The 20,298-nt window shown below is 27.9% G+C and overlaps 2 protein-coding genes across 8 annotated transcripts; both read left to right on the top strand.

The window, feature by feature from the left end:
* The first annotated feature begins 209 nt into the window (after positions 1–209).
* Positions 210–2,272, top strand: eIF1 (eukaryotic translation initiation factor eIF1). Its single transcript, XM_033346149.2, has 3 exons — positions 210–385; positions 594–751; positions 1,418–2,272. Exons 1-3 carry the CDS (start codon positions 358–360, stop codon positions 1,562–1,564), a joined length of 333 nt encoding a protein of 110 aa, XP_033202040.1. The 5' UTR covers positions 210–357; the 3' UTR covers positions 1,565–2,272.
* A 730-nt stretch (positions 2,273–3,002) lies between these two features.
* On the top strand, positions 3,003–15,933 carry Larp4B (La-related protein 4B). 7 transcript variants are annotated; one of them, XM_033346135.2, is made up of 11 exons: positions 3,047–3,111; positions 3,207–3,363; positions 4,816–5,182; positions 5,700–5,949; positions 6,074–6,214; positions 6,571–6,798; positions 7,062–7,201; positions 7,343–8,191; positions 11,371–11,572; positions 12,075–12,178; positions 12,311–15,933. In XM_033346135.2, exons 2-10 carry the CDS (start codon positions 3,348–3,350, stop codon positions 12,168–12,170), a joined length of 2,289 nt encoding a protein of 762 aa, XP_033202026.1. In that variant the 5' UTR covers positions 3,047–3,111; positions 3,207–3,347; the 3' UTR covers positions 12,171–12,178; positions 12,311–15,933. The 7 variants fall into 7 exon arrangements, 6 of the variants coding, with proteins under 6 accessions (XP_033202030.1, XP_033202026.1, XP_033202029.1 ...); XR_004465497.2 differs by having other exon boundaries at positions 3,052–3,363; positions 12,311–12,596; positions 12,675–15,933; XM_033346139.2 differs by lacking the exon at positions 3,207–3,363 and having other exon boundaries at positions 3,003–3,111.
* The last annotated feature ends 4,365 nt before the right edge of the window (positions 15,934–20,298 follow it).

The following is a 20,298-nucleotide window of genomic DNA, read 5'->3' as shown; positions in this document are numbered from 1 at the left end:
AAAATAAATTATAAATTATAACAATTTGGATTATCCCTGCTCCTATAGAAGAAATGATTAAACTTATACACATGAAATGTTATGCAATATATCATCTAGTTTTACCAATCAAATAATGCAACATTTATTTCATGTAAACGACGCTTACTTGTTGAAAGAGCGCATGCGCAACCCCACCCACTGTTCATGACAAATGCAACTTTTACTTCCGGTTGACTTCAGCTTCTGCACAAGGTTTTTTGGGTTTAGCAGTATTCTTGCGTGGTGCTTCTGTTATCCTGCGTCATCCGTAATTTTTCACAGCTGCATTTGCACTTTGCAGTTCTATATCTCCCGGGGATATATTTTGTTTGTCGTATGTCCATCCAGAATCTTAACACATTCGGTAAATATAATATTTTCTATTTTGTAGTACTGATCATATTGTAGAAGATAGTTTTATCAAAATGGCGATGGCGTCTTTTGCTTGCATCATAGTACGCAATTAACGTTTCTATCGTTTTCCTTTTGAAAGTTGTTTGTTTCAGATGAAGATTTATCAGTTAAATGAAAAATTTCTTAATATTTAACATAATATTTGCTTTCTTTTGCAGACCCCTTTGCAGATGCAATCAAGGGTTCAGATGATGATGTCCAAGACGGTCTCGTGCATATAAGGATCCAGCAACGGAATGGTCGTAAGACCTTAACAACAGTACAAGGACTTTCATCTGAATATGACTTGAAGAAAATAGTGAGAGCATGTAAAAAGGTAACAAAACCATATTTACTATATGATTTTCGATAATTCAATCTTTTGTCAGTGTCAGATACCATGCTAAAAATAGAACTGATGCAAACAACTGTCCAGAGTTAAAATGTAATTGCATACATCATAAACATGTATCTGTAGTATGTGTGAAATTTTTCTAGAAAATTTATTTAACATTATTTCATTATCATATTTTTTGCTTAAATTTTTTATACAAAATAAAATATTAGCATATTCTACATATTACATCTGTATTTAATAAATATGATTTTTAAATTCATCTTTTAGTAGCTTTTCGCGCATATTATATAAAATAACATTTTAATTCACAAAATTAAAAAAATAATTGTTTTGCAAACGATTATAAATAATACAAAATTGTTTATATATCTTATTATTTGCATAAAATTAAAGTTTTTAGTAATAGTAATTTAATTATATTTCTCTTATCTTAAATGTCTGCTTGCATGCATGCAATGAAAAGTTTCTATCAAGCTGATTCAGATATTACTTCATAATCTCAAATATAAATTTACTTACTAATAAAATATAATCAAATTAGAATATTCAATTTAATTTATTAATAAAATTAAATTATTTATTAATAAAAAATAAATATTTGAAATAAAATAAGAAAAGAGGGCAAAATAATATTGTTATTTTTAGGAGTTCGCCTGCAATGGGACAGTAATCGAACACCCGGAGTACGGAGAGGTGTTGCAGCTGCAGGGGGACCAGCGAGAAAATATATGCCAGTGGCTAACAAAGTCAGGTCTGGCCAAACCTGACCAGCTTAAAGTCCATGGTTTTTAACCAACAAACATCCATGCCACTATCTAAGAACACTCCACCTTCATCAACACCTTATCATCTTAAATTATCTGTATCAGTCACTAATACTTGTTGATACATCGTGAGATATCCTATTATATACACATATATATTTCAATAAAAAATATATAACAGTAACGATATAGGCACAATATTCTAATCAGACATTTGTAAGATTGTAGGAAGCAATATTTTACAGCCTTATGTTAGGTGTAATCCACTAAACTCATCACGTTTTAAAGTAGTAGTGATAACTAATTAGTGATTTGAGAAAATACTTATACAAGGAATAGATACAAATAGCAACGGATGGATCTTCTTTTTGGGATTAGGTAGTATGTATCTCGGCGCTATAGACGTGTTCAGAGAGGATAGGAGAGGGAGAGAGATATATATATAAAAAAATTATTTTAGACCCTAGATTGGCTTATTGTGTGTAATGCTGAATGCTTTGTTTTGTTTATACAGTAAGGTAACAGGCCTGGTTTTTACATTGTCGTTTCCAAGTTTTGTGCCTTTAATTCCATATTGATTGTATTATTTATTGAAAGGATCATCTTTAATTGTAATGGATTTATTTTGAGGGAGAATTGCCAATTTTTTTCTTTTTTTGAAACAGTATTGACAACATGAAAGCAATTGTTTTAGATAAGAATGTGGCTGTTCTAAATAAATGGTAATTCACCGCTATTTGGACTTTTTCCTATTTCCTTTCCATGTAATTTTATTGCTAAAACAACTTCAAATCATAAAATGAATATTACTTCATAAAATATACATCTTGAAATTAAGAATGAATATAAGAATTACGTATTACTTCAGAAATTTCTTTATTAAATTCTTGATAACATTTTAGATAAGATTACATTGATAGAAATTGAATTACAGTCATAATTATATTTAATTAATGTTATCATTATATTAGAAAATGACTTTCTTAATATTTACATTAAGAATTTATCGTATAATACAGAAATTTGAAAATATATTAATAAAAACATATAAAAAATTATATCAATATCATAGATGGGAAATAATTTATACTTGTAGATTGTGTGTACGTATATAATTAGCTCTGGATGTCTATACATGCATATACAAGTATAGATCTATATATATTTCTTTTTAATTATATGGGCGCGTCAGTGAGTGCAATAGTTCTATACATATTAAATTTAGGTTAAGTTCATATCTACATATTTAATTAGATATTGGTAATAGAAAATGAGATAATTATAATTATCTAACAAGACAGTTTTTATATAAATCTATAACTTATAAAGTATATTAATATAAAATAATATAGAGTTTTTCAAGTGATATAAATGAATAGGACAGTCCCGCAAAATACTTTTAAAGATTTAAATTTACCGGGCTGATGCGAGTCATGGCAATCTAACCACCAGATATCACTATAGTCGAGCTACATACTTACGACCCACAATGCACCGAGCTACGGCATGTGCCTTTCTGTGTCGGCCATTTTGTAGTTTCCTTGAGAAATTGTGTTGAGTTGATTCATCTTCTCGGTAAGAATTTTATAAAATTCTAAAACGGCGCGACTCACATTGATCCAAATGATGTAGAGGATTGAGGGCAGATGCTTATGGCTAACTATTCATAGCTTGAGAACGAGGAATAAGGTTGCGTTTTTTGCGCACAACCGTGTGCGCTCACGGTACTTACACCCGAAGAACGAGCCAGTAAACGAAGCTGCTGAGAACACCTATTGATAAAGGCACATGGAATCTGGGATTGTTTCGGGATGAATGGTGATTTCGGTAACGATATACGATACGCATAAGTGTACTGTCCAAGTGGTTGTCACCATATCTGCGTGCGTGAACGTGTTGGCCCGGCCAACGTCTCGCTCTATATTTGGCTAATCGCATCCAACATATTGCATATCTTGCCTTTTCAAAATTTTTACTTTTCATGCCGTAACCTTTCCCAAAGAACTATATCAGAAGGATACAATGTGACGTTTAAGTGTTAATGCTTGACGATTGCACATTGATACTGAACAAGATCAAATCTTAGCATGTGGCACGGTTTGTACGATCAACATTCAATTTTTACTTTCAACAAAATCAGTGAAAAATTTCTTATTAGAATTATGATTTTAAAACATGCTCCACGGTATTTCTCATTTTACATATAGAATCAAAAAGTAATTGTTCGAAAACAGTTGTTTTACGTGAACATCAAGAAATCTGGAGTCTCTTCTCTATTTTTATATTTATCGTTCCTTTATGGTTCGCCGAGATTTCATGTAAATAAATTTTGTATAATTTGAATTCGTCTATATATGTGCATTTAGATATGCACATACACGCCCGCGCGCGCGCGCGCACGCACACACACATCATACACGCACATACGCGCAGACATGTACACATCATGAAACGACTATGTGCTATTGAACATAAGCACGCGCGCGCGCATCATACGTGGGGCACATGCACATATACACCCATGTCTGTGTATATATGGATTCATGTATGTATGTGTACAAATATATATACATATAGGTACTACAAATGTATTACATCAGACTAGTGTATTATGCATATTACATAGTTTTAATCACATTTATGGAAAGTATTTCTCTCTATAACAAAATAATTTAATAGTTAAAATTTTAATATTACATTTTGCAATTGTGTAGTTTAGGAAAATTATTGAAAATCTCATTTAAAATTGTTTTTTTAAGAAATTGCTGTAATTATTTAATATGATTGCAAAATGACTTGATATGCATATGCTTAATAATGTAAATAAATACTATATCAGCTAATTTTTCAAGTGTAAAAGATCAAAAGGTCACTTTTCAAGGTTATTGATTTGTTTGCTTGTTTATGAAATATGAATCTAGTATTAATTGGGGTATAAAAATAGTAGAAGATATATTTTTCTGGTATTATTGTATTCATATTACAGTTATTTATCTAAAATGATCTGATACAATTTCATTATTAATGTATTAATTGTATTAATGATATATATTTCATTATGGTTGTTGATTGATACAAATCTATTTTTGGTTTCTTAAAATTAAGATATAATTAAAAGTAATGGTCTTTATAAATAAAGTTAAAATCACTAATTAATTAAATTTTATATTCCATGTTATAATATGTAAGTATATCATGTACTGGGCGTTAGTTGTTCTTATAATATATAACAATATGTTATATATTTTTGTTACTAATTACATTTTGTATTTTTCATAGGGTACGTGTACATGAATGGGGACATCGGGAAGCTCCCACCAGGGGCGGTCTATCCAGCCACCCCTGAACCTTTGGGTTCTGTTGGGGGTGCAATTGGAAGTACTGCATCCAATCTGGAATATAACATCATGAATGGAGTTCCAAGTGGAAATGAATTAATATTGGAGGCAGCTGTTGGTAATTTGGAACCTACATTGCAACACGCTATTGGTATAGGGGGTGCAGCAGGTTACGGTCCAGTAGACGTTGCTCCCTTAGGTGATGTGCCAAATCAACCTGCTCCAATGGGTGACATATCTGCCCCTGGTATACCGCTGGAGCAACTTAAACAAATGCTCTCTTCACAACTTGAATATTATTTCTCCAGGTAAGCTCTTAATCTCGTGAAACTTATTATAACATTGTATAGAATTCTATTGATTACTACTAATTTAGTGACATATTATGATTATAATATGATTTTAGTTTTTTGCAAACTTTTATAAACAATATAGAATTATCACGTATTCTTTATATTATATCTCCCTTTTTATTATGTATATTTATTTTTTATCTGTGTAAAGTATTTTAAAATTTGATCACAATTCAAATTTTAAAATAAAAGAATATAAGAATAAAGAATTAGTAGAGAATAAAAGAACAAAAGAAATAAAGAATAGCATTAGAGGACACTAATGAGTAATGTTTGATATAGTTATTACTTTTCTTATTTTTTTATTTATTTATTATACAACAATAGTACAAGATATATTATATTTTGTTTTATCATACAACAGTTAATAACATATACAATGAACATCAATTATTATAGAACATTCAACAATATTTATATATCATTTGTATTCAGTAAATATATATTCTATTGTATTTTATTGTCTTTCTAGAGAAAACTTAGCTAATGATACATATTTATTATCACAAATGGATAATGATCAATATGTACCAATATGGACAGTAGCAAATTTCAACCAAGTAAAGAAATTGACAAAAGATATAAAACTTATAACAGAAGTTCTTAGAGAATCTCCAAATGTACAAGTTGATGAAGAGGGGCAGAAAGTAAGACCTAACCACAAACGATGTATTGTAATTCTTCGTGAAATACCAGATAATACGCCATTGGAAGATGTAAAGGTGAAACAGATATACATATTATTTTTTTTGTTATGTATGGAAAGCAGACATTGATATAACATTTGATTAACAGGTGTTCCTTTCTAATCACAGATCATCAATGAAATAATGTTTTTGATTACAGAATTTATTCTCTGGGGAAGGATGTCCAAGGTTTATATCATGTGAGTTCGCCCATAATAGTTCTTGGTACGTAACTTTTGAATCTGATGAAGATGCTCAAAAGGCCTACAGGTTTTTACGTGAGGAAGTTCGGGAGTTTCAGGTACTATTCAGTAAAGAAATAATTTATTTTTAATTTAATAAAAATTATAAAAGGCATTAAAACATATTACATAATCATACAAAATTGTAGTTATCCACTACTTGTGTCTATATACCTTCATTTTATGTTTCAATAAATTGCAGTATATATTATATAATATATAATTAATAATATAAACCGAATTAAAGAAAAATATTTTCAAGATGTTATTTTAGTTTGGAACAATTAATAATTATAATGATTATTTGCTTGTATTAATTGCTTATAAACAAAATACATTAGAAATATATGTAAGTTCTATTCAAAGTTCTTTTGTTTTATAATATTTAATGTTAATATTATTATATATAATGTAGGGAAAGCCAATAATGGCTAGAATCAAAGCTAAACCAATGAATAGGCTACCAATCCCGGCAGTTGCTAGTGTGGGTGGTATTAAAAATGGTTATAGAACAACACCACCACCACCGCCTGTTTATGATCCAAATAGCTATACAGCTGGACAGCAACGCTTCCTTTATACAAATGGTACTACTATGCCACAAACTACAATGCCGCCATATGCCAATCAGGTTCATGTATATGTAAGTAGACAATGTTATATAAAAAGTTCCAAGTTATACAATTAGATATATTTAAAAAATAATTTACTTAATATTTTGAATGTATTGTCATTTGTATTTTAATATTTACATATATTAATATATATATTTCTCTTTTTTTAGTCTTCAATTAAATATTGCTTAATAGTACTTAAGTATTATTAAATATTAAAGTGTTCTTATGTTTAAATGTTTCGAACTGCATTAGGTATTTAGATTTGAATAATTTTGTATACTCTTTGTAGCATCAACCATTTTATCCTCCTGGAATGATGCCTTGGGGACCTGCGAGTCCCGCTTACTTTGATATGTCAGGTGTTTTTATGAATGGTATTACACCACATAACACGTTTAAACCACATAACAGATACAACCCTCGTCACAGGTATTGACATTAATAATTATTTTTAACAACGTAAATGTGATAGTGTTTTAAAAAAATAATTTCTTTACAAGTAATATTTACAAAAAATTACTTTATATATATACATATATATATATATATATATATATATATGTGATGCAGAAATAAGCAAAGAAATGGATCTGAAAGGCCAGGCTTAATGGATGGTGGTGGTAATATGGTGCCAATGGGACGTACTTCACATCCGCCTATAAGTGGGGCACCAATATCTTTAGGAGCAACAGTTCCGACTTTTACTTCGAGCTTGCCTACGGTGAAGCCAACTTCTTCTTCCTACCAGACCGGCACAAAATTCCATTCCTCACATACAACCGTAGCAACTGGAGAGGCCCATTATAATAGCAGTCATTCGAAAGGATCCCAAGAAAATGATGCGCAAACTCTGGATTCTGGAGTACAATTTCCACGTCACCGTATGCATCGTAGGACCAAAGACCAAGAGTCATTATCAAAGGCTAATAGTAGCCCTTTACCATCAATCAGAGAATCTACCCCGGCCAGTAATAATAACACACAATGCAACCGAGGGGTACAATTCGATTTGGAAGCTTCTGCTTTCCCTCCTCTTCCTGGTCTAGATGCTGATCTTGCAAAATCCCATAATGCTTCAGTAGAAACTGTTGGTACAGATTGTACGCAATCGCAGAATAGGCTTTCAGATGTAGTTAAAGGTACTGCAAAATTGAAAAGCGTCAAAGAAAAAGAACCTACAGGAACTTCACAACAATACCATCAACAACCAACAAGTAACAGCAGTAGGTCTGCAAGTCCAGGGTCAAGTGCTGGTGGTCATGCTGGTTTGCTAGAAGCTCCAACTGGTTCTAGCAGTACATCAACAACTACTTCCGCTGCATCTACAAATATCAACTCTAATGCTTCTGCTAGCAACAATGACTCCACAGACATCGCTCTCAGCACCATCACTCTCACTCCCCCGTCATCTCCTGATAAGTGAGTGTGCTTTCTTCTTATACACACATATGTACAACGTACATATACAGACACACACATACGTAATTACGTACACAAGTACATTTAACATGCATACATACATACATTTATGTATTTGTATATGTATGACACATGTATAAAATACATATTACATATATATGCTTGTATATGTGCATACATAATCTGTGTATGTGCATGTGTGTAATAGAAGATATATTCTTCGTTTATTGTAAAAGCAGGTAGTTGTTTAATTACATTTCTAAAGTATTGCTTATTATAAATTATTGTTAAAGTTCTTCAATTGCTTTTAATGATACATTGCATATATTATGTATATATGTATAGATATACACACAGATATATACATACATATAAACATGCGCGCACATACACACATATACATCAGAATGACTCATATACAGGCAGTCACATAGAGCCTGAAAAGATTGCTAAGCTGTGTTTGATAGTGTTGGCTGCATTATATGCGTGCTATGCTCTGTATGGTGGATGTGTATTAGTGAAAGTTATATAGTCCACCTATATTTTCATATCACCTATATAAGAAGGAAAGGGAAAGTAGCTTTGTTCTTGGTAGTTTGTTACTTTCAGTATAAGTTATATTCTGTTAATATGATACTGTAATAATGTTGAAGTTTCTGCTTATTTACTAATTCATAAATAGAATGGATAAAAGTAGTAAATTAATTACTCTGACAAAATAAGTAAGAATAATAAATACTAAAATATATATTTTATTTTTGGAAGCTGACTTTACATTATGTTAATAATAAGTAGTCCATGTATTATATTTTAATTTGTCAATAATTAATAAAAGATACCAAAATATTTTGCAATTATTGTATTTTATTTTTAGTGATGTCTTATGAAATTTCTTAACACAATTACAAAAACAATTGCAGCTAATTGTTTTTTAATTTCCTCAAAAGTAAATTTACCTTTAATGTTATTAGCATATGTCCACACATAACAATTTTGAAATTATGTAAAAAGTTTGTTTATTGTACTATAATTTTTAAACTTTCCCTTTCTTAATTATGTTATACTCATACATAGAGCAGTAAGGAGTAGGTGTATTTTTCCTGAATTTACCATTATTTTACTCTCTATGGTGGTTAATTTTGTAGATGTGCTCAGTTATACCAATTTGCCATTTATTTCTATTCATTGCCACATCTTTTTCTCCATCGAGTGATAAGTTGTTTAATATTGCTTGGAATGCCTCGCTAGTATGGTTCTTTTTCAAATAAGAGCTGGTGCTCCACTCGATGAAAAAGCAAACTTTAATTTTAAAGCATAAAATGCTCAAAATCGAGGTATTCATTTGATACTAGGTAGTCAGAAGTTTTACCAGTCTTCTATGGTGATTAAATATGACACAATGTTGCAATGCGTATGTATGCAAGAATGTATGCAGTAATCTGTGGTAGCACAATTTATATTTCTTGCCTGTATTACTGCGGCAAATGAACAATACATATGAATTATTATATTATTCAGGGTTCTTTAATACATGAGTTTGTTATTATTTTATTATTATTATTATCATTATTTTATTATTATTATTATTATTATTATTATTATTATTTTACCACTTTCATCATCTTCATTGATATCATCATTTTCACTATTATTATTATTTGTACCATTATTGATAGCACCATTGTCACTATAAACATCTTTGTTCTTATTACTAATATTATTATTACTGCTACTATTAATACTGCTAATGTAACTTCTAATACTATTATTATTTTTTGCTCTGTGACTATTAAAGTTATAATTATTAATATCAATATCATTTTTAGTAAATCATTTCTTTGGTATCCATCACTATTATCATTTTCTCTATATCTTTTTTCTCTTCCTGTTTTATAATCATAATTCATTATTATGATTATTTTTCTGATATCATAACAATTATCATTGTTATCAATGATTACTGTTGATATTGCTAGTAGTCATGTAGTATGTATTTTCTGTAGTACTATCTTCTCTATAACTATTATCACTGTTATTATTATTATCATTGTCATTGTTATTGCTATTATTATTACTGCTATTGTTATTAATATTGGTACCACTTCTTTATTTATTATTATTATTATTAAAATTGTCTCTCTTCTCTCTCATGGTGTTTATGATCACTGTTATGAAATTACCAGTATCATTACAATTATTATGATGAACATTGTTATTATCATTCATTATTATTACTATTATTATTATTCATTACTACTACTACTGCTACTACTACTATTTCTACTGCTACTGCTACTCTATTACTATTAGTACTACTACTGTTGCTACCATTACTATTACTACTACTACTCCTACAACTACTATTACTACCATTACTCCCATTACTACTACTATTACTATTACAACAACTATTACTACTACTACCGCTACTATTACTACCACTACTCCTACTACTACTCCTACAACTACTACTACTAATACTACTGCTACTACTACTACTACTACTACTACTACTACTACTACTACTACTACTACCACCACTACTACTACTATTACTACTACTACTACTACTACTACTACTACTACTACTACTACTACTTCCACTACTACTACTACTACTACTACTACTACTACTACTACTACTACTACTACTACTACTACTACTACTACTACTATTATTATTATTATTATTATTATTATTATTATTATTATCCATTATTATAATATTATGTTATGTTATACTGTATTAGTATATTATATTATATTATATTACAATTATTAATTGTTCATTTTCAAGTTATTCTTAAAGACATTTCAATTAAATTCTTAATTTTTAATATAAAGTTAAGCTGTAATATTCGGCACATAAGAATATAATAAAACGCATGGTTCATTATTAATGGATGACTATAGATTCATTGTCAGTGAAAGTAAATAAATGATGTGTATACTGGTTTGTTAAATAAGTGTTGCAATCTTGCAAGACCCATTCCCTTAACTATGTAGTAATAATATTTTTCTTTATTTCCCCCCCTTTGTTTTATTTTTCTTTTTTTTGAATGAAATGTATATAATAGTGGCTGTCTTATATTCGTGCATGGTATTTTAAGGTGCACAGTTGTAATTATTTAATATGTATTGAATATGTATCTATTATACTTATATATATGCACGTTCAGGTTTAGTCCTTTATTATTGAAATGCACCGCTGACAGATCTGTAAAGACTGACGATTCAAACATGGTGAATGGAGTGGACGAGGCTGTTTCAAATGCACACACAGTGGAAGATTCTGAACAAGTATCTAGGTGTGAATGTAATATCCCTACTGCCTCACAAAATTCCCAGTCACAAGTGGGAGGAACTTCTACTTTCCCTGTAGTAAGTATATCCTTTTTTTATATATAATTTGTACTCCTCCTTTTACAATATTAACTTTATGTTAATATACTCATATAGTATTATATTTGAAAGAATAATAATGAAAGCCTAAAAATTATAAAAATGTCTTATTAAAGTTATGTAGAAAAATATTATTATTGAAATATTTAATTATGTAATGCAACGTTGATATATACATATCATATCATAAAAAATCTGGCTATAACTAATGAACGTTTTAATGAACGAAATAGATTTTATGGAAAGTACTAGTATTATCTTATTTATTATAAATTTTGTGATAATTTTGATATTAATATAACTTACAAAATGTTTTTGTTATATGGTTACAAACAAGTTATAAGATTTAATAAAAATTAACTTTTAAAGCCACATCATTAATGTTATTAAATATAAATTTTATAAATAAGAATGTTTTTTAATAAATAACTTTTAAACATCTTATTAATTGTATTTGCTACATTAATACGTTTTATTATAGGATCTTACAAGACCGAGTTATGCTCAAGTAGCACAACACTGTCGCGAATTACCTTGTACAAAACATAAGACAGATGAAAGGGATGGAAATATGTAAATCAATATGTGAGTAAACTTATTTTTTTTTATGTTATTAGTTATCTATAATGTTTGTTTACATACACATACCCACAAATTTAATTAAGATTTTAAATAACATGTATAGTTAAAGATGTAGTAAAGGAAGTACCTTTGCAGATACTACCGCAGTGAATTTCAATATTTAGCTGTTATTCTTCATCTGGATTATATGGATTATGTACCACTGCTTTTATCCTATACTGGATATAGTGGGTATGAAGAAAACTTTTTACATTGTACAGTGACTTCGCCTACAATGAATGTGGTATCAATTAACTATCATACAAAAATTGTTTGAAGAAACTCTAATTCGCTGCATATTTAAAAAAAAAATACGTTTGCTGGCAGGATAATACATTGTGTAGAAGAGTATTGTTAATGCTTTGGTTCTGTGATTTTGGAGGTACATATTTGTTAGCTTGTAAAAATGTTAAACTAAGGTATTAATCTTTTAATTCCTTTCTCCTCTCCCCTTTCATAGCACAGGGCCGTAACTGGGAAATGTTTATCTTTGTGCCAAACCTTGCTATGTGCGTACAGCTTAATGAATGTTCAGAGTGCAACGAAACTTATTCAGTAAATACAGAATTCTGATTAAAAAAACGAAAAAAAGAATGTAACTTTTAAAGCAGATAAATCATAAGGATGCTTAATTTGAAAAAATTAATTTCTGTTTTCTTGTAATTTTCTATATTTCATTTACATTATTTATAAATAAGATCTGCATTTTTCCAGAATATTAATGACAATTATAATAGATGACGTTAAAATATAAATAATTAATGTACAAATGAAATATTTACCGTATCATCTGAGTTTTTGAAAATTTTGGGAAGTATTTGGAAAGTGTTTGAAAATTCAAAATGAAAACGAAACAAGGAAATGCTTTATTGGTGAGATATAAAGTATCTGTGGTCTCACTATCATTGCCTACAGTGATATGTATTAAAGCATTCTAATGAAAAAAACATAAAAACCAATAAAATTTATTAAAGCTATTAAATCTATCGCAAGATCACACTAGTAAAGCTTTATTCTATTGTAATTATTATTAAAAAAATATTAAAACACTTTATAATTATCTCTTAAGTAACGAAATCCGTTTAAACTAGAATTATATGGTTTTGTATACGAACTAAAATTGACACTGGTTTGTTATATTTTCATTATTATGTTTTATACGTGCTTAATAATTAATATTTTTAAAAACAGATTATTATTAATAAAAAAACTTAATCTTTCATACTTATCCAGAATACTATAAAATACTAAAAAATTACTTGTCTTACGATACTGTAACCTTTATATTATAAGACAGAAATATAAATTCGGTATATTTATTGATAAAATTATTAATAGTTTCTAAGACATAATACACATACAAGCAAAGAAAATAATATAACACAAGAAAATTAAATTAGAACATTAGTATATTTCTCTCTTTCTTCCTCTTTGACTTTAGAAAATATAACATTCCACGTTGCCTCAGGTACATTCTAGTCTCTACTAGAAGCTTTAAAATTTTTATTCCGAGTAAATCAGAAATAATAATAAGTTATCTACTGTTATTAATATTCTGGAAATAATATTAAATAGATTTTAGTTTTGTATTCATCTCAAATGAGAAAAAAGTTGTTATGACATGTTTAGGCACCTATTTACGGCACTGACTTTTCTTTTTAATATTACCGTTACATGAGATAACATACAATTTAGAATTATGCTTTGGCAAGTAATATAAGAGTTGTCAGAAACATGGTCTTTGAGCACACGTTTAAGTGCCTCAAAATGTTGTGTATATTACAGGAGCTTGGCTTTAGATGTTATATAATTACATGTACCTATACATTATAGTGAATAACGCATATGATATATTTGTTACTGATATGCGTACAGAAATTGAAATAATGAATATTAAAGGAAAACCAATCTCCTGAACTATAAAACAATTACCAACATGTATAATTATACTTTACATTTATAATACTGCCTTTTAATTTTTTTATATCTGAAGTGATTAGTCGCAATGTTGGATATACAGAAAAATTTATTGTCAACTGTAAATGCATCAAGATATTAATTGTTTCAGTTTAAATCGTGGTGCTGTAAACACTTTGCTTTAGTCTCAGTCTTGTAGCACAACTTATATTAATTGTATCTCAATGATACCTTCAACATTTAATATAATTCAGTTGATTACATCAAGAAACAAGTACAGTATATTTAATATACACACATAAATATCTTTTCATTAGTAAATTCACTAATTCGCAGATTAATATTCACGAAGTTATTTTTACTTTTATTTGATGTAAATATGTCATATTGTTTCTTTTTTCGTTTACTTTTTTCTGTTTTCATTTTTATTTTTATTTTGACAGAGCATGATATAAGTAAGGGAAATATACACTAAATTTGGCTATTTAAAAGAAAAATGAAACTGATTTTGATTGCAAAACATTTTTATTAGTTTTCTTTTAACTTATACCATGTAATATTTCAATATACATGCAGCAGGACATCAATATCAATTTTTAGTTACATCAGTTAATAATAAAGTTTATTTTCTGCAGTTATATAAAAGATAAATCGTTTCATCAACGGTACATCGCGTGCACAGTATTTTTATTCCAAATAAGATTGATATTGTTTAATGTTATATGTATTTTAATATCTTACTATCGAATAAAAATAAAAGAGGAATAATTAATAGTTAAATGGTATAGTAATTCGTCAATTAATTTGCTTAGTTTATATATAATGTATATTAGCGTGAATTTACTGATAAAAAGATTAATATAAATACAAAAGATATACACACTTATATATAAATAAATAAATAAATAAATATATGTATATATACGTATATGTATATATATGTTTATATATGTACATATATATATATATATATATATATAAAATTGGATAAGCATTAACATTTCTTGATAATGGAGTTTTAGAAAACATAAACAATGTTAAAGTGATTTGTCTTACTTTATGCGTTACCCCGTAAATTATGTATAGCTAATTATGTGTATGCTTTGAATATTCGTTTTAATTATCGCTACGGATTATATGTAAAAAAATTTGAAAGTTGATTCCTCTCTATACATTGTCTTTACTAAATGTATGGAATTTAATGTAAGAAATGCTAAACTGTTGGTATATATTATATACCTGTATAATATAACGTAAGAAATAGACGCACCAATACCTTGGATCGTAATGATCGCTTATTCTGTCAACAATAACAAATCATAGAGTTACGTAAAACAATTATTTTGTAAAGTCAAATGCACAAGGTGGGACATTTTAAGCTTCACATAAGAAGGACTGGTATAGAAAAAGTTTTTATGCTGGCACTGTAATTAAGAAATAAGATATATAATGATTTCAAGTTAATATCGTTTGAATGGTCCAGGGTAAGGGTGGCATATTGGGATAAAATTGTGATTGGAATGTATGGAAAAAAAAGTATATTAGAACTCGGTTCTTTTTTTAATAAGCTCGTCACAAAATCGTGGCTGATAAACTTACGTTAACTCATCCATCAGAATAAACTGTGATTAGATTGAAGTCCAACAGAAATACAATGTATAATGTACTCCGTTTCATAGGCTACAGGCCTAGAAAGTCTGATTTTTTAACTATGAAAACTTGTGTATTATAATATGATCTATGACGTTTGTTTATTACTATGTAAAGTGACAAATTTCAAAATTAAACATTAATTACTGTTATTGGTTTTACTTTTACTTTAAAATCTCACATTACGTTACATGTATTTTATTTGTTAAACATTGTATAGATACAGTTTAGATGAAGTATGGCCTAGAGTTATGAATAAGATAGAGGAAACTGAGGTATTCCAGTAAATATGGTGGCAACTACTTCTGCATGTAATTTTATTCAGGGCATAAGGAAACTGCCACTATCTTTGAAACAAGAGACTGACAGTATCTTTACTCAAGATGCAGATTTGATTAAAATTACGTGATCTCTTAAATATTATTTTACAAAAGACAACAATTATTTGTCACAGTACACAAAGCTGAAATTAAACGCTTTGTACATTATAAGGAATCAAATTATATTATATCATTATATATATTTAACATTACTTATTGATTACATAATTGAGATATATCAATCATTATCTTACTATGAACATACTTCAAAATTAAGTGAATAGTAGTTACATGATTTGAAAATTACAAAATATCATACATATTTTGCTGGATGCATAACTGAATGTGAGAAAATTGCAAGAAATAAGTTCGAGTCATTGTTAATATTTGCTGGAAAGCAGGATTTGAAAGTTATTATTTTTATGAAATATGACATCGATGATAGTTAATGATGTACAATCACATTGCGTAATCACATAAAACTTTATTGTCTTCCTTTATTATCTTGTATTAATATTTCTTATATTATATATATTGATAGCAATTAACGTCAATTATATTAGGTTTCCGTTTTCATTATTTAAGATATGTTTGTAGCAGAATATAGAATATAACAACATTTATTTTGTCTAAGAATATAATTCCTGATATGTAAAAATTATATATATATTTTGTAGTATTTATTCATTTTGCATTTAATTGTTTTATGTTGTTTTTATAAGATTCTTTAAAACAGAGGGATTGCAAAATTTCAACGTGACTGTTTAATTAGAATAAGTGAATTGTACTTTTCCTAGAATTTAAGTTTTCATATTGATCAAAATGCGAATAATGGATAAACTTTGACTACCTTAAATGTCTTTATTATCCTGTGAAATATAAATAGACTTTATTTACAAGACTTGTACGAGCGGGTTCATGATATATCACTAATAATTAATAAAATGAAGGAACTTTAAGGATTTCAAAATCCACCTCTATATTCTTTTAAAGGGCATACTATACTTTTTTATTTCTAATAAAATAACGGATATTTGACATTAAATAAAAGAGTAAAACGAGTCTTATATTATGGGAAATATTGGAAGTAGTGTTTGTTTGCATCAACATTGGAATTATGAAATTGCAAAACTTACACATTTCATGCAATGAGTCTTCTCTTCATACTTGAGCTGTCTGGGTTGATCGTTATATGTGGGTATTTTCAACCTACAAAAAACCATAGGAGTAGTAAGAAATGTAAATAGTACAGAATAATAAGAAATGTAAATAACAACTGACATTGTTAAATCTGTTTGAGACTTCCTTCCATTAATATTCATGAATCTTTCAGATCGAGAACAATTCATGGAATCACATTGAATCATGAACCATCTCTGTATCCTAAAAATCCAATAACGTTAGAAGATACGAAATAAATATTAATCACTGTTATATGTGTTATAATTAATTTAAAAATTTCAACAAGTATAAGGGCTTCAATAATTCGGCTACTTTAATATTACGTCGATGCAAAGGAACATCATTTCCAATATAAACGTGATATAAAATTCCTTTTATCTCTTTATTTATTCTCGAATGAACTTGTATTAAAGATCCTTAAAGTCGCTTAATTCGCTATTTTTCTAAGTATAAAAAAGTATAGTGTATACTGTTGAAAAAAGATAGAAGTAACTTCGAAATCTCTAAAAGTCTTCTACTTCAAAAAAAATTAATATTGGTATGTTATGACTCTCTTAATATCATATAATTTTTATAAATAAAGTTTCCTCATACTTCTCAAAATAGAGATAACGTTAAATAACCAAAGTTATTAATCACTGTGTATATTAAAAATAATTATTTACAGATATTAAACTCAGACACGTTCTTGAAGGAAGATACAATTATTTTGTTCTTGAAACAATGATCTAAGAAACAGAAAGTAATTTACATCATATACATTGTGCTGAATATGTTACATTAAAACGTTTCAAGTTGAAGCTTTTAAATAATGCTGCATTTTTTATCGTACATTTGCGACTTCAATGACTTTCTTAATGATTTCGAAGAAAGTATAGAAGAACAATAATACGATAATACGAAAATTTTCTTAAAATATTTGTAACTACTATAATGACCATTTTTACAAATGACTAAAGGATGTTACGATTAAATACAAGTGAAATAACATAATGAATTAAACATTTAGTGTTTGGAATATTAGCGATGCGTAAGAATACATCATAATATACATATTAAAACCATATTAAAATACGAACAAATACTTTGTTACATACTACTTATAAATTAATTTGGTAAACATTCCTGAACAAGATCTACGTTTGTCAGTACTTCACAGATAACATATTATGTATGATGAGAAAATTACAATTTGTAAATAAGATTTATTTATCATACTAGGCACTGGACTACAATATCTAAAGTAATTAAATTAACAAATTTCTTAGAAAGTATATGCAAATATTTTGTGCTAATGTATTTTTATTGGTATATTATAAATATTTAATTTTCTTGCATATGTGGCACGACTTGTATAACGAGGAAGTCTACATGCGAAATTTTTATAATTAATATCGCACATTATATGTGCCTTTATATGTAAACTCGTATACAGAGCCATTCTACAATAAGAAATCAAATTTGTTTAAATTTAAACAGAAAATATTGCAATAAATGTAATTTGTCGTGCTCAAATGAGAAAGATTAATTAATTACAATATATCATATTACAAGTGACATTAAATAAAATTTGAGCAAACGTTAGAATATGGTAATATGAAATCGAAAGAGAAATCGTTTCTTATACACCTTAATACTTATTGATTGTTGGTCAGGATTTTCTGATGTGCTTCGTGCAATTTCAGATAACAAATATACACAATTACACATGCAATACTTTTAATAAAGCGTTGGGATTTACATATTCTATGCATACAACAAAACTTATCTTTCAAGTGGAAAATTTACATTGCAACAAAGATCGTGTTAAGTATTACTCGAATTATACGCAAAAATTTTATATATTTGCGATATATTTTATAGTAACAGAATTAATTTGTACATTTGGGTCCAAATTGTTTATAACATTTCTTATAAAGATATGAGTGATACAATCTAAACATTTTTTTTAGTAGCTAACCGTTTGATTAGATAAATAAACTTTAATTGAAAAATTTAAGAGTTAATTTAATAATTATTTTTCAATTATTTAGGAACAACATTAAAAAATAATGCGATGATACTTTCATGTGGCTCGTTGATTTGTATCGGCCAATTATAAAGTTATTAAGTTATAATTAAAATATCGATATTTTCTTGTCATTGTCAAATCGCAAAATAATGAAAATGTTCTTGTTAATTACACCGTTGCTCCTGTAATACCTATAATACGTCCTAATATCATCAGTTATATTGCGGACGAACTCGTTGTACGTTCAGTGCCTTTTTACATATATTCATATGTATGTAAAAGTCCCAATTGATCCTTTTATATTTATCAATATCTTCCAATTTCCACGTGAAAGGAGTTCGCACTATACAAAATAATCTGTCGAAACAGCTCTTATATTCCCTGCCTATTATATCGAAACAGAGGATGATATAAAAGAAGTGTGAAACTTAATTGAATGTTGGCTTATTATACGTAAATATAAAATAAGCCAAATTTAAATCGAGTATTTACGTATACATACATACCTACAAACATATATAATTTAGCATTAGTGTGCTTAATTTAAAGTGCATAATTTTTAAAAGTACATGTATATTTTTATAAATTTCGGTATTGATGCGATGGTTTGCAATATAAATAAGTAAATAAATATATAAATATATATATAATATAAATATATACATACAAAAATGTATAGAAGATATGTAAGAATATACGACAAAAATGGTATCCATACGCGCATATAATTGTATCTTATAAAGAAAAATATGGAAAAGAAGACAGGAAGTTAGGATACAACCTATATTAGCTTTAAATATTATCTCGTGGCGCAATGTATAAAACAAAATTCAATTACATACATATATAATTTTATGTTTGACGTGTGAAGTTTTCACTATATCTGTAACCGCATATATATTTGTATATAATAGGTTTCTTTGTTGCGTCCATTATATGTTTAGAAATTACTTTGTACATAATATAAATAAACAATAAATGAATAAATAAAGACATATAAAAAA

This window comes from Bombus vancouverensis, chromosome 9, assembly GCF_051014615.1.
Source record: "Bombus vancouverensis nearcticus chromosome 9, iyBomVanc1_principal, whole genome shotgun sequence".
Taxonomy (NCBI): domain Eukaryota; kingdom Metazoa; phylum Arthropoda; class Insecta; order Hymenoptera; family Apidae; genus Bombus; species Bombus vancouverensis.
The sequence above is the reverse complement of the archived record's forward strand: the minus strand, read 5'-3'. Positions and strand labels throughout refer to the sequence as shown.

Coding starts and splice junctions, on each gene's coding strand:
- Larp4B (XM_033346135.2), top strand. Junction 5,950..6,073: donor CGCCATTGGAAGATGTAAAG/GTGAAACAGATA, acceptor TTTTGATTACAG/AATTTATTCTCTGGGGAAGG. Junction 8,192..11,370: donor CCCCCGTCATCTCCTGATAA/GTGAGTGTGCTT, acceptor ATGCACGTTCAG/GTTTAGTCCTTTATTATTGA.
- eIF1 (XM_033346149.2), top strand. CDS start 358: ATGTCCATCCAGAATCTTAACACATTCG. Junction 386..593: donor CCAGAATCTTAACACATTCG/GTAAATATAATA, acceptor TTTCTTTTGCAG/ACCCCTTTGCAGATGCAATC. Junction 752..1,417: donor TAGTGAGAGCATGTAAAAAG/GTAACAAAACCA, acceptor TGTTATTTTTAG/GAGTTCGCCTGCAATGGGAC.